The sequence below is a fragment of the Phaseolus vulgaris genome, chromosome 2 (genome assembly GCF_051622355.1).
Source record: "Phaseolus vulgaris cultivar YP4 chromosome 2, ASM5162235v1, whole genome shotgun sequence".
Lineage (NCBI taxonomy): Eukaryota > Viridiplantae > Streptophyta > Magnoliopsida > Fabales > Fabaceae > Phaseolus > Phaseolus vulgaris.
The window spans coordinates 27,122,198-27,137,062 of record NC_143499.1 but is presented as its reverse complement, the minus strand read 5'-3'; the positions used below and the strand labels follow the sequence as shown (position 1 = coordinate 27,137,062).

Sequence of the window (14,865 nt, the reverse complement as noted above, 5' to 3'; positions counted from 1 at the left end):
CTCATCTGTTTATGGTTTTTATGTTGCTGCTTCTGCTGTTATTAATAAAAATCTTTATAATACGACATTCAATTTTAAATTATCATAGAGTACTAATGCAATACTACCCAGCATTAATACAACACATTGTATTTTCTCTGTTAAGGAATTCCAATTCATGTATAGTAGCAGATCATATGCTTTCTGTAGAATTCAGAACTTCCATTTTTTCACATGAATTCACTTGATTTTACACAACAACAAAAAAGTAGATATACGGGAGATACCTGATACAATTGATGCCATATAAAGAATAGTATCTATATGAAAATTTTCTATATAATTAACTTAACAAAATCAGATTATTGAGTTACCAGTTTTCCATCTGATAAATGAAATCGACCGATTCTTGACTTAAATTATAGAATGAATCAATGTTTTGTAGAGGGTGGCTCTGAAGTCGTTCCCTTAACTTCTGCTTCTGGATTTACGATTCTAGCCACTCCAGAGGTTCCAGAGTTTGTCATCTTGAACCTGTGTTGGATGAATGCCATAGCTTTTTCTGGCATATCAAAACCTTCTCTTTGTCAACTCCATACTCAGTCTTTTCTTTGCGACATATCCATCGCATGCCCTTCCCAACAGTAGCAACAACATCCACAAAATAAGTGGACTCTCGAATGATAGCATGGCCAGCAGGTCTTAAAATTCGGTCCATCTCCAACAACACATATTTCATTTCACGTCTGTTAAGGAACAACTATTGTCAGAAACATATTCAATAATCGAAGTTTAGAGTGAGTCCATATTTGAGTTACTAATGAGAGTAAATAAGTTTACATATTCACCTGTGGTTTTCTGCACTGAAGAATCCATCAAGATGAAGGAGGTCATAGGTTCGAGGATAGGTTGAAAAAGCCTCACACCTATCAAATAATAAAACTCAAATAAATATCATACCATAGGAAATGACACAAATACATTCATAAGTAATAAACTTATGGTTGATAATAAAATATTAAAATTAAAGATATTTGTTAATATTTGTCGCTAGATGTGGACTGCAGTAGTAGGAGAGTGGAGAGATGTGTACGTTATTTTTCTGTTTTAAACTGATCTTCTTCTATATTAAATAAAGAATTAAAAATTAAAAATATTTGTTGCTAGACGTGGACCGCATTAGCAGGAAAGTGGAGAGATTGGTACCTTACTTTTCTGTTTTAAACTGATATTCTTCTTTATTAAATAAAAAAATTAAAGATATTTGTTGTGTCTTCCTTCACTAGGTTTTCTTTTGCACACATAATCTCGCTCTCGAATACAATAACAAGATTTAGATGGTTGAACCCACCAAAAACCTCCAGAGTCATTTAATGGGAACCAAGGGTTGAAACATCATCACTTCTACCATCAGATGACATTGTTGTACGAAAATGATATATTGTTTGGGATATTCAAAAAGTTATTCAAATTGCATTAATCCAAGTAGTTTGGCATAGTGATAAGTTATTAATTTCAGTAACATTTCATATTAAAATATAGGCACTTATGAGGATTTATTGCTAATTTACATATAAAATAATCCTTAATTTATGAATTTATACCTTTTTACATTTTTTTATGAGCTTTATTTGAATAAGAACATTTTATTCTCAAATTTGGTGTTAATTGCAGATTTATAGGGAAGATTGAAGATTTGGAGTAAAGGAGAATAATTTGAGCTAAAAAGAGAAAGCTAGAAGGTCCCAGAATGGAAAAAGATGCAAAGAAAGATTGAACCTTTTTTTGTTTTATCATTTAGCCCATTAGTGCGACACAGAAAACAACCTAACCCTAGAATACTAGTATAAATAGAGGGTCAGAGGCTCAACCTAGTGTGCCAGATTGAGAGGAAAACACCATAGAGTGAATTGTAACTCAATTGGGAGAAATGAAAGATGCTAGAAGTATGTGTGGCTAATTCTACCCTTTGGGATTGGGAGTAATCTGCTCAAACTCTTATGTATTGAGGAGGTGATATCTTATATATTAATATTCAGTTCTTGATTGATTATTGGTATTGTTGTTTTACTTTTAATTTTCCGTGACAAATTGAGAATCTTAAATCTGACCGGGAGGTATTTTTAAGGTTTGGACCTAAACAACAATACTTAACATATTTGAGTGCTAGGATAGACTTGAAATGTTAATTGCCATTAACGTCTGAGCTTTCACTAGCGCAGAAATGCTAATCAAATGCGGTTATTTTACATTTACAAATGCGGTTATAGAGCCGCATTTGATCAGCACGCAGTTGTAAATCAAAGAAATACAAATGCGGCTATAGAGCCGCATTTGTAAATGCGATTTACGAATGCGGTTATTTGAAATAACCGCATTTGTATATTCTTTTGAATGAGCTCGCATTTGTATATTCTTCTGACTGAGCTGGGGTTTTAGGGGCACATTGTTGGTGAAGAGTGGAAGGGGAGAAGAGGAAACACGGCAACTGCGGCGAGTGCGGCGGCGGAGCGGCGAGAGCGAAATGCGACAGCGACGGAAGCCATGGAAGAGTACACCTTCAAAATGCAGAGCGAAACCCATTAAAAACGAAAGCAATATGGAAAGTGAAAGCCATTGGAGTTCAATGCAGTTGTTAGGAGCAATGGAAACAAGAAAATAAGGGGCAATGCAGTTACGTACCTTCGAAAATGAAGAACTTCGCAACCAGAGAAAACGAAGAACAGATATGAGCGCAAACGAAGAATGAACGAAACTGTTGAGGGCCTAAAATTTTTAGGGTAAAAACCATTTACAAATGCGGCTAAACTTAAAAACCGCATTTGTAAATCAAACTTTTTGATTTACAAATGCGGTTATTCAAATAACCGCATTTGTAAATGGAAGCTCTTGATTTACAAATGCGGTTATTTAAATAACCGCATTTGTAAATCAAAATAATTTCAAAAATGCCACCGCGTTTTTTACGAATGCGTTTAAGCGCTGAACCGCATTAAATAAGAAGCGTTCTTTTCTTATTTTTGTACTAGTGTTTGTTCTAAGTTGTTCTTATAATTATGCGAGGGATCGATAGTTAGGGAACATTCTTAAGGATTTTATATGCGAGGAATCGATATAAATAATTTTTATACGGGCATCAATTTCAATCAAGAAACTTAATATTGACATGCTAATCAAAATACATAAGAGTGAGAGAGATGAAACATAATCCCTATTTTGTCAACTTGAAACAACCAATTTATTTTCTTATTGATTGATCAGTGCCAACACAATTAATTCAAAACTCTTTTTATTGTTCTGTTTTTATATTTAGCGATTATTGTACTCGATAATTCACTGTTCCTTGTGGGATCGATATCCGTCCTTAGGGACAATTATTACTTCTGACAAACGCGGTGCACTTGCCGTAAAGAGTCATCAAATAGAGAAAGAAAACTTTAATATGGAAGATGGTCCCTGTACCGCCCAGGTAGTCGGGATTGATGACGTGGCAGCAAGCTATTATGTAGGCGTGTTGAGCAGGGCTCGTGGCTGGCAGAAGGGAAGGAAGTCGGGGGGCTCGTGTAGTCGCCAGTCCTTAAGTTGGCGTGCTCCGATCTCTAGCATACCTAAACCGGCGGTCACCGGGTTTAAGATGAAGTCGCCGGATGCGAACCCAGACGACCACATGGTTAGAGATTGCCGAAAGAAGGACGTCGCCGAAGGATCAAGGAAGCTTGTTCCAGGCTTTCGAAGCAGAGGACAAAGTCGTCAGGTAGTCATTCCCTAGCTAGCCAGAGGTTGAGGTCGAGGAACAGCTTACCCGAGCATGCACGATGAAGCAAGTGAAGTAGATCATGAAGGCGGCCGGCGAGACCACAGGGAAGGTGTGTATGAAGGCACCCGTATTCGCCACGCAGAAGAGATCACGCTCCAAGGCAGTTATGCGCTGAGTTGTTTCTTGGATAAGTAACTTAGCCGAAAAGCCTGAAGAGTAAGAAGTGGCGCCCAAGTCAAGGATGCTCCAGATGGTGACACGTGTACAGCTGGATACGAGCCACGTGTCTAGATGTGTAACTGTCAGGAGAGAGAAAGTGCACGGGTATATAAGAGATTCTAACGAACTTCTGAGGTACGCGCGTTTTAGATTACTTCTTTTACGCTTACGAGAACTTGAGTACGCTGAGAGAGAATTTTGCACGGTTCTTGAAGTTCCTAGATTTCTCTTAGTATTTTGGTGGTTCAGTCGCTGACTTGGGCGTCGGAGCGTGATCGGCCGCAGCGGCGCCGTTCTGTCTTTTGCAGGTTCTTGAGGTGAATCAAGGTGAAGGACGGAGACTAACACGACGCAAAGTCGATCCAGGTTTGACGAGGCAAGGCTCTAGCGTCCTAGTCAACAGGCAGGATCATCAGGTGCCCACCGTGGTGCCGTGTAAAACCTGTCCCCATCCACAGCGTAAGTTCTTGGAGTTTTGCAGTTTCTGTGTGGTTGTGTGCTGGTGCAACCATTTTCCGCCGTTCATTCAAGCTTTGTTCGGTAGATTCGTGTTTTCCACCGTTCGTTCGAGGTTCTGTTCGAAGAATTGAGGTTTTTCCCCGTTCGTGTGAGTTCTTGTTCGGTGAGGAGAAGTTTTTCGCTGTTTACGCGAGTTTTAATCGGTGAAATCGAAGCTTCGCCGTTTGTTCGGATCTTCGACCGGTGAATCAGAGGTTTTGGTGGAGAAGCGGTGGTTCGCGGTGGAGCTGCGAGTTTCTGCGAAGGTTTTTGCTGATTGAGTTCGCGTTCTTGAAGTTCTTTGGAGTTTACGAAGTTCTGACCGATGGATTGCTGGATCGATCGTTGCTGAAGGAGGTTTTGTTCGTCGCTCATTGTGATCTGCTAAGTTTTCATGAGAAAGATGAGAAGCAACCGTTCAAGTCAAGTTGTGCCAGTTGCTACTGAAGGCGCCATGACTATGGCGCAGATGGTGGAGATCATGCGTGCGCTGCAGGCGAATGTGGAAGCCTCACGCATAGAGCAGACAAAGATGCATGAGGACCTGGTCGCCTCTCAGGCCAGGAATGAAGAGCTCAGCAAAGTAACTGAGGAATTGCGCTAAGCTCTTCAGGAGCAGAGAGGGCGCCCAGTCGCTGAAGAGGTCGCGCCGTCGTCGCCACCTCGCGTTTTCCCCATGCCATTTGCTCGGGCGATCACAGACACGCCTATCCCTGCGAGTGTGGTACCCGTGAAGGCTACTTTCACCGGCGTGGAGGATCCTGAGGCGCATCTCACCAGGTTCCACACGCAGATGATGTTGTCAGGAGGCTCGGATGCTGTGTATTGCAAGATGTTCGTGAGCACGCTCCAGGGAACAACGCTGGAATGGTTTGTGAGCCTGCCTACCGGTCACATAACCAATTTCCAGCAGTTTTCGAAGCTTTTCGTCGAGCAGTACATAGTGAACAAGGCGCCGCCTAGGGTGTCTTATGATCTGTTCGACATAAGGCAGTACCAGGGAGAGTCCCTCAGGGACTACTTGAATCGCTTTGGAGCGCAGATGGTCCGCTCGCCAGCCAAGGACAAAGAGATGTTGGTATACGCCTTCAAAAAGGGCGTGCTGCCAGGACCTTTCTGCGAGGCACTGATCAGGGCTCACCCCGCCACGTTTGCTGAGGTTAGGTGACTTGCGGTGGCCCACATCGCCGATGAGAGCGAGGTCGCCGAGAAGAGAGGGAGCGTGGCCTCCGTTAGGCCACGTGCCCATACCAAAATCCAGCCACAGAGAGTGCTGGAGACAGCGGCGGCCAAGAGGGATCAGAGGACCCGCCATCCTTATGATCCAAGGAAAAATAAGGGCAAGGGCCCAGGGCGCTCCAGGGAGTACAATCGCCCGCCAAAGCATAAGTTTGTCATGGGGTTGGCGGACCTGATCGTCATCCCCAATATAGCAGCCAGGCTCAAGGCACCCGAGAAAGTGGGCGACAAGGTGTTGGGACCAAAGCCAGACGCCTGATGCGAATTCCACCAGGGCTTTGGTCACACCGTGGATTCGTGTTTAGCATTGGGATACCAGCTCGACGACCTGGTCAAGAGCGGTTTCCTGAACGATTACCTGCTGGACAGGAGAACGGGGGCGCGTCGAGCTCCCAGCCAGCGGGTGGTGAGGCTCAGCAGCATGAGATGCCCACTCATGGAGAGATCCACACCATCGCGGGAGGTTTCTCGGGTGGTGCATGCACCGCGTCGCAGAGGAAGAGATATGCGAGGTCTGTGATGACGGTGGACATGTTCGAGGACCACTCGCCAGATGTGGACATCACGTTCACCAGGGAAGATCTCAGGGACGTTGTGCCTCATGACAACGATCCAATAGTCATCTCTCTTGTTACGGCGGGAAGGAAGGTCCACAAGGTTCTGGTGGACCAAGGAAGCTCGGCAGATGTGATGTTCTGGCCGACTTTCACACAGCTGCAGTTGCCCCTTGACCAGCTGAGGCCCTATGGAGGGTGCTTGTACGGGTTCGCTGGCGATCAGGTGGAGGTCAGGGGGTACATAGAATTAAGAACTACATTCACGGATGAGGCGGGCTCGAGGACGGAGAAAATCAAGTACCTCGTCGTGAATGCTCCCTCAGCATACAACATCCTGTTGGCAAGACCAACACTCAACAGGATAGGAGCTGTGCCTTCAACCAGGCACATGAAGGTGAAGTTGCCGTCAATGGAGGGGGTGGTGATCACCATCAAATCTGACCAGAAAGAAGCGAAGAAATGCTATGAGAATAGCCTCAAGAATAAGAGGTCAGTGAGTTACATTACAACGCCGCCTCCCGGTGTGAAGCCCAAGCCAACAGAATGGCGAGTAGTTGATGTGGCGATGGAGGTGGCCGCCGGAGGCGACGTCGCCATGATGGATGCTGAGGCTGAGGGAGAGAACGCCGATCGGGAAGAAGAGGCGAGGAACCGCCCAGAGGAAGCGAGGGAGCTGGGAATCGCCAGGGCGGTGATCGCCCGGGAAGCTAGACCCAAACCCGTCGAGGAGTGGCTCGAAAGGGAGATCGGGGGAAAGGTCTTCAAATTGGGAAGATCCTTGGAGGCTGAGCTCCAAGACCAGATCGCCAAGGTGATAGAACGGCATCTTGATGCTTTTGCATGGTCTGCTTCAGACATGCTGGGAATCGACCCCGACTTCTTGTGCCACCATCTAGCAATGGACAGCCAGGTCAGACCAGTGCGACAGAGAAGAAGGAAGTTCAACGAGGAGAGAAAAGGCAGGCGATCAGGGATGAAACACAGAAGCTACTCGCCGCAGGCCACATCAGGGAAGTCCAATACCCTGAGTGGTTGGCCAATGTCGTGCTGGTGAAGAAAAGCAATGGAAAGTGGCGCATGTGCGTCGATTTCACTGACCTGAACAAGGCTTGCCCAAAGGATTCGTATCCTTTGCCAAGCATAGACGCCCTGGTCGACAGTGCTGCAGGGTGCAAGTTGCTGAGCTTCCTGGACGCCTTCTCGAGGTACAATCAGATAAAGATGCATCCCATGGATGAAGAGAAGACCGCCTTCATGACCGAGAGATCGTGCTACTGCTACAAGGTGATGCCCTTTGGGCTGAAGAACGCGGGGGCCACGTACCAAAGGTTGATGGATAGGGTACTTGCACCAATGCTGGGGAGGAATGTGCAAGCGTACGTGGATGATATGGTCGTGACCTCGCCGGAGAAGAGCAAGCACGTTGCGGACCTGGAGGAGTTGTTCTCCACAATCGCCAAGTTCAGGTTAAAGCTGAACCCCGAGAAGTGCATTTTTGGCGTGGATGCAGGGAAGTTCTTGGGATTCCTCTTAACTGAGAGAGGAATAGAGGCCAACCCTGATAAGTGTGCTACCATCTTGGCGATGAGGAGCCCGGCTATCGTGAAGGAGGTGCAGCAACTTACAGGTCGGATGGCCGCCCTGTCTCGTTTCGTGTCGGCTAGCGGAGAGAAGGGCCATCCGTACTTTCAGTGTTTAAGGCGGAACAATAAGTTTGCCTGGACGAAGGAGTGTGAAGAGGCCTTCGTCAAACTTAAAGAGTACCTGGCGAGCCCGCCGGTTCTGTGCAAACCGTTGGTGGGAACCCCTCTCAGGTTGTATTTTGCTGTGACTGAGAGGGCGGTGAGTGCGGTGCTCGCCCAAGACCAAGACCAGGCTCAGAAGCCTATTTACTTCGTCAGCAAGGTGTTGCAGGGCCCGGAGGTGAGGTATCAGGCCTTGGAGAAAGCTGCGCTGGCTGTGGTATTTTCGGCGAGAAGGTTGCGCCACTATTTCCACAGTTTTACCATACTGGTGATGACCGACTTGCCCATCCGGAAAGTCCTGAAGAAGCCTGATGTAGCTGGGAGGATGGTGAAGTGGGCGGTGGAGCTGTCGGAGTTCGATATCAAGTATGAGCCCCGAGGTCCGATCAAGGGGCAGATTTTCGCTGATTTCGTGGTCGAGCTCTCGTCAGAAGCAGCGCGAGTTGAGGGGGATGATTTCCGTTGGGTGCTCTCGGTGGATGGATCGTCGAACCAGCAGGGTAGCAGTGCTGGAGTCATCCTGGAAGGGCCCAACGGTGTGCTGATTGAACAGTCACTGAGGTTTGCCTTCAAAGCCAGCAACAACCAAGCAGAATATGAGGCGCTGATCGCTGGAATCTTGCTGGCCAAGGAGATGGGAGCTAGGGTGTTGATGGCTAAGAGTGACTCGCTGTTGGTCACGGGACAAGTAACAGGCGAGTTCCAGGCCAAGGATCCATAAATGGCGGCTTACCTGGAGTATGTGCAGGAGTTGAAGAGTTCCTTTGTCTCCTTTGAAGTGGTGCATGTGCCCAGAGAGCAGAATGCCCGAGCAGACTTGCTAGCTAAGCTCGCCAGTTCGGGCAAGGGGGGTAGGCAGAGGACGGTGATCCAAGAAACTCTGAAGACGCCTAGAGCATTTGTGGTAGATCACCTGGTTCTTCAAATAAGCAAGTCGACGGAGAAAGCGGCGAGGAGTCACAAGTCTTTGACTCAGGAGACCTTGAGATCGCCGAGAATAAGAGCATGTCGGGGGGAGGGGGTGAACATGACGCAGGTCTGCACTACGCATAAGCCAGACACGTGGATAACACAGTACCAGCGATGCCTGGCAGATGGCCTTCTCCCGCTGGATCCGGCGGAAGCTAGGAAGATAAAGAAGAACTCTAGCAAGTTCACAATGATTGATGGTGAGCTGTATAGGTTTGGGTTCACACACCCACTCCTGGAATGTGTGCACGGAAAGAAATGTACAAGAATCATGACCGAGCTCCATGAAGGGATATGCGGAAGTCACGTCGGGGGTCGAGCGCTGGCCGCAAGAACACTCTGTGCAGGTTACTACTGGCCAACAATGAGGGAGGACTGCAAGAAGTATGCGCAGTGCTGCAAGCAATGTCAGCAGCACGCCGATTGGCACAAAGCGCCTCCCGAAGAGTTGAAGTCGATTTACAGCCCTTGGTCGTTTCATACGTGGGGGATCGACATTCTGGGACCATTCCCATTGGTGATCAGGCAGATGAAGTACTTGGTGGTGGCGATTGAATATTTCACCAAGTGGATCGAAGCAGAACCAGTAACTCAGATCACCGCACACAAGATCGAGAGTTTTGTATGGAAGAACATCGTGTGCCGGTTTGGTGTGCCTAAGCGCCTGGTGTCAGACAACGGGACTCAGTTTGCAAGTCACCTGTTGAAGAAGCTGTGCGAAGAGGTAGGAATTCAACAAGTGTTTGCATCCGTCGAGCATCCCCAAACAAATGGCCAAGTAGAGTCCGCCAATCGGGTATTGCTAAGAGGCTTGAAGAGAATACTAGAGAAAGCCAAGGGATCGTGGGCTGAGGAGGTACCCCGTATAGTTTGGGCGTACCACACCACCGAGCAGTCAGGAACCCATGAGACCCCGATAAGCTTGCTCTATGGATGCGACGCAATGATTCCAGTGGAAATCCAGGAGAGCTCGCCGAGATTCCAGAACTTTATAGCGGAAGACTCGAATGAGGAAAGAAGGTTGAATCTGGATTTGCTGGATGAGGTCAGGGAGGAGGCGAGATTAAAAGCTGAGGCAGTGAAAAGAATGATTGGACAAGTCTTCGCTTAAGACTAGGGGGCTTGTGTACCGCCCAGGTAGTCGGGATTGATGACGTGGCAGCAAGCTATTATGTAAGCGTGTTGAGCAGGGCTCGTGGCTGGCAGAAGGGAAGGAAGTCGGGGGGCTCGTGTAGTCGCCAGTCCTTAAGTTGGCGTGCTCCGATCTCTAGCATACCTAAACCGGCGGTCACCGGGTTTAAGATGAAGTCGCCGGATGCGAACCCAGACGACCACATGGTTAGAGATCGCCGAAAGAAGGACGTCGCCGAAGGATCAAGGAAGCTTGTTCCAGGCTTTCGAAGCAGAGGACAAAGTCGTCAGGTAGTCATTCCCTAGCTAGCCAGAGGTTGAGGTCGAGGAACAGCTTACCCGAGCATGCACGATGAAGCAAGTGAAGTAGATCATGAAGGCGGCCAGCGAGACCACAGGGAAGGTGTGTATGAAGGCACCCGTATTCACCACGCAGAAGAGATCACGCTCCAAGGCAGTTATGCGCTGAGTTGTTTCTTGGATAAGTAACTTAGCCGAAAAGCCTGAAGAGTAAGAAGTGGCGCCCAAGTCAAGGATGCTCCAGATGGTGACACGTGTACAGCTGGATACGAGCCACGTGTCTAGATGTGTAACTGTCAGGAGAGAGAAAGTGCACAGGTATATAAGAGATTCTAACGAACTTCTGAGGTACGCGCGTTTTAGATTACTTCTTTTACGCTTACGAGAACTTGAGTACGCTGAGAGAGAATTTTGCACGGTTCTTGAAGTTCCTAGATTTCTCTTAGTATTTTGGTGGTTCAGTCGCTGACTTGGGCGTCGGAGCGTGATCGGCCGCAGCGGCGCCGTTCTGTCTTTTGCAGGTTCTTGAGGTGAATCAAGGTGAAGGACGGAGACTAACACGACGCAAAGTCGATCCAGGTTTGACGAGGCAAGGCTCTAGCGTCCTAGTCAACAGGCAGGATCAGTCCCCACCCACATCATCTTCCTAGTATTAGATAGATTATGCCACTACAGTGAGAGACACATTTTCATGTAAGGTGTTTTACTTTATTATCACTTGGCTTTATGGTTTCTTTGTTTTTAAATCTCCCATACAGGCACAAAGAAAAAATAGAACGATTCATTCATTTCGTTGGCCAATCAAGGAATCTCCGATGACTTCTTCTCTCAAATTTTTTCACCAATATCACTCACCGAGAATTCATATGTTATGCTTCAATACTTTCTTTTAAGTGTCATTTAAATTTTATAAATGTCAATGTAGTATTTATTTTCAATGCTAAATTTTATTTTGTCTACCACGTTGGTTGGATGACCCTATTTTTTTTACTTTTTTTTTAAACTATAATAATTTATAATTTTTACTTATTTTGATATTTGACATTTTTTTTCTATGATTGCATATTCGCTCATGTTATTTCAGATTTCACTGAAAGCAACAAAGAGAGATGACAAGGTTAGTTGTTTTCTAAAATATATGAACTTTACCATTAGTATGTGGTATCAGTGATATTTTCGGATGTGTGTGTTTTCATAATTTTATGTTTCTCCCTAACATCTAAAATTTGATATTTGGCTGCAGGAGGGTCAAAGGGTTACTCTAAATGTTTATAACTTGAGCCAAGGACTTGCGCGACAACTTTCGATGTCGCTATTGAAGGCACATGGTGAGTGCTTCTCTTTGTTGTTGATTACAGAAAAATGTGAAAGATTGATTTTATTGTATATTCATCTCTTTAAGTTTCAACTTTTGTTGACGAGTCTTACTTTTACAAATTATTAATTTTCTTTGTACCTGATGTAAATCACTTACACATCGATGTTGTATTTGTCTTGCAGATGTGAAACATGTTCAAGATGTGCAAATGATTTGAACCAAAGTAGAAGAAAGTGTCTAATGTGCCAAGCATCAATGATGAAAGTGATACATGTTTATTTTATATACAATAGTTTTGATAAGTACTTTCTTTTAATAATTTTTTGTTCTTCCCGTGATTGTTATATTTATATGAGTGCACGAAAGAAAATCTAATGGCTCTTCTGATAGCCATGATTCTGAAATGAATAAAAGTATTTTGTTTGATTTAGTTGTTTGAAATTTCTTTTTTCATTTTAGATTTGGATAAAAGGAAAATGGGTTATCGAATGAGAATGACTTTCAGAATAGTTATTTTTTTAATTTTCAACTTTTAAATATCTTAACCTTCTATAATAGTGGATGAGATTGATATCTATTATACATTTGGTATATATTTTATTTCTACAATTCATTATAATCCTTGAAATATTTCTTTTTGCTAATATTTTTATTTATTTTCTTGTATAATTTCATCTTCCATAGAATTTTGAAACTTTTCTATATTTCTGTAGTTTCATTTTTGAAAAATTGAAGCATTAGGTTGAAAGGGATGATTAATTATTATAAGAAAAACAAAATATTGAACTTGAACGATACCTAAGGAAAATGAAAAATCAGGATTAAGGGATTCAGTTAATCCTCTTAGTGATGAACATAAGATTAAGAAAATATATCACTAGAGGTTTCCCGTATTTATATTATGTTGAAATGTTTTTTTAAATTATTATAGTGATCTTATAGTCAAATTACAAGGGGCAAAGTTATGAGGTGCTTGGTGGAGGGATGTAAGTATTAAAAGAAAAATTGAAAAAGTTAAAAACATATATGAAGAGGTGGAATAGAGAGGTTTTCGGAAACATCAAGAAGGGGTTTTATTACAAAAGAAAATTCAAGAGTTGGACGCAAGAGATGACGAAAGAGATTTAGACGAGTTCGAGCGGGAGGAGAAGAAATTTTTGCTGGCTGAACAAAGTCGGAACTTGTTCAAACAAGAAAAGGTCGTACATCAAAAAGCAAGACAAAAGTGATTGAACCAAGGAGACTTAAATACTAAATTTTTCCATTCGTCTGTGAAGTGGAAGAGAATAAAAACGGGATTAATGAAGTAGTAGTAAATGGTCAGTGGTGTGATGATAAGGAGGTGGTAAAAACAAATGTTGGAAATTTTTTCGAAGATAGATTTGCTGGGGAGTCTGAGCCCATGGTTAGGTTGGACAATGTTAAGTTCAACACCATTTCTGGAGAAGATAACGAGTTGCTGGTTGGAATGGTCTCTGAGGAGGATGTCAAGAACGTTGTCTGGAGTTGCAATTTTTCAAAGAGTCCCGGTCCTGACGGATTCAATTTTAGTTTCATTAAATTCAGTTGGGATAACCTCAAGGAAGATATTGTCTCGGCAGTAAATGATTTTATGGTCAACAACAAGTGGCCTAAGGGCTCAAACGCTTCTTTCATATATTTAATACCTAAGATGGATAACCCGCAACAGCTTAACGATTACAGACCGATATCGCTGGTAGGATGTATGTATAAAATTATTTTGAAGGTTTTGTCTATCAGACTGAAGAAGGTGATCAACAAAGTCATCGATATTAGGCAATCCGCTTTTCTTGAGGGAAGGGGACTTCTGGACAGTATTCTCGTAGCTAATGAAGTCTTTGAAGAGATGAAGAGGAAGAAGAAAAGTTGTGTGTTTTGCAAGGTGGATTATGAGAAGGCTTACGACTCCGTGAGATGAGACTTTATCTATTACATGTTAGGAAGACTCGGTTTCTGTGAAAGGTGGATTTCTTGGATTAAAGCGTGTTTGGAATCAGCGTCAGTATCTATTCTTGTTAACGGGAGTCCCACTAAGGAATTCATTCTGAAGAAGGGTTTGAGACAAGGCGACCCTTTAGCTCCATTTTTGTTTCTAATAGTGGCAAAAGGTCTAGCTGGGGTGTCTAAGACTGCGGATGAGAAAGATCTGGTGTAATGCCTGAAGATTGGGAAAAAGTTGGTAAAGGTAAACATGGTATAGTACACTGATGATACTTTGTTTTTTTGTAAGGAAAATATCAAAAGTGTTTTTAACATAAAGGTTATGTTGAACTGTTTTTGAGTTGGCATCTGGCCTTAAGGTGAATTTTTCAAGAGTAGACTCCGAGGGGTGAGGGTGGACCAGACGGAGATTCTACGTTCCGCGACAATATTAAATTGTAAAGTGATGAAAACTCCTTTCAAATATTTGGGGATGCTAGTAGGGGGTGTCACAAGAGGGGTGTGTTCTGGGATGAAGTGGTTAATAGAATAAGAACCAGGCTAGCAAGGTGGAAGGGTAGATACATATCATTAGCTGGGAGGATATGCTTGATTAAGTCGGTTTTATCATCAATACCTTTGTTCTATGTTTCCCTATTCAAGTTGCCGTCTAATGTGTTAAAGAAAATCGTGCACCTGCAAAGGAATTTTTTGTGGGGCTAGGGATCAGAAGGGCGAAAGATCGCATGGGTTGCTTGGGATAAGGTCTGAAATCCAAGGAAGCGGGAGGGCTCGGTATTATCAACGTGAGGAGTTTTAATTTGGCCTTGTTGGGAAAATGGATTTGGCGCCTGGATAAGGGGGGTTGTGGAGGGAGGTCAACGAAGCAGTCAAATAATACCAAGGTTTCCTTGTGGTGGAGAGATATGAGGATGATCTAGAGGTTTGAGGAATGGAGAGGGAAGTTTGAAGACTGTTTGAACTGGGAGGTAGGAAACGGGAGAGATGTTTCGTTTTGGTCAGATAGTTGGGCAGTCTCAGGAGACTTGAAAGATAGATTTTCGAGGTTATTCTCTTTGTCTGGCTCCAAGGAGGCGAATTTATGTGATTGCAGATTATGGGTTAATAGGGCCTGGGAGTGGAACTTAAGGTGGAGAAGGAGTTTTTTTGCTTGGGAGGAGGAACAAGCAAGTGAACTCTTAGAGATGATCT

General features: G+C 44.3%; 1 protein-coding gene across 1 annotated transcript in view; it reads right to left on the bottom strand.

The window, feature by feature from the left end:
* Positions 1-792: 792 nt before the first annotated feature.
* Positions 793-14,865, bottom strand: part of LOC137811156 (putative methyltransferase PMT20) — a 50,835-nt gene continuing 36,762 nt past the window's right edge. The window contains exon 7 of the mRNA XM_090298461.1: positions 793-905. Within this exon, the coding sequence (XP_090154587.1) occupies positions 824-905 (82 nt within the window). The 3' untranslated portion in view covers positions 793-823. The remainder of the gene's footprint in view (positions 906-14,865) is intronic.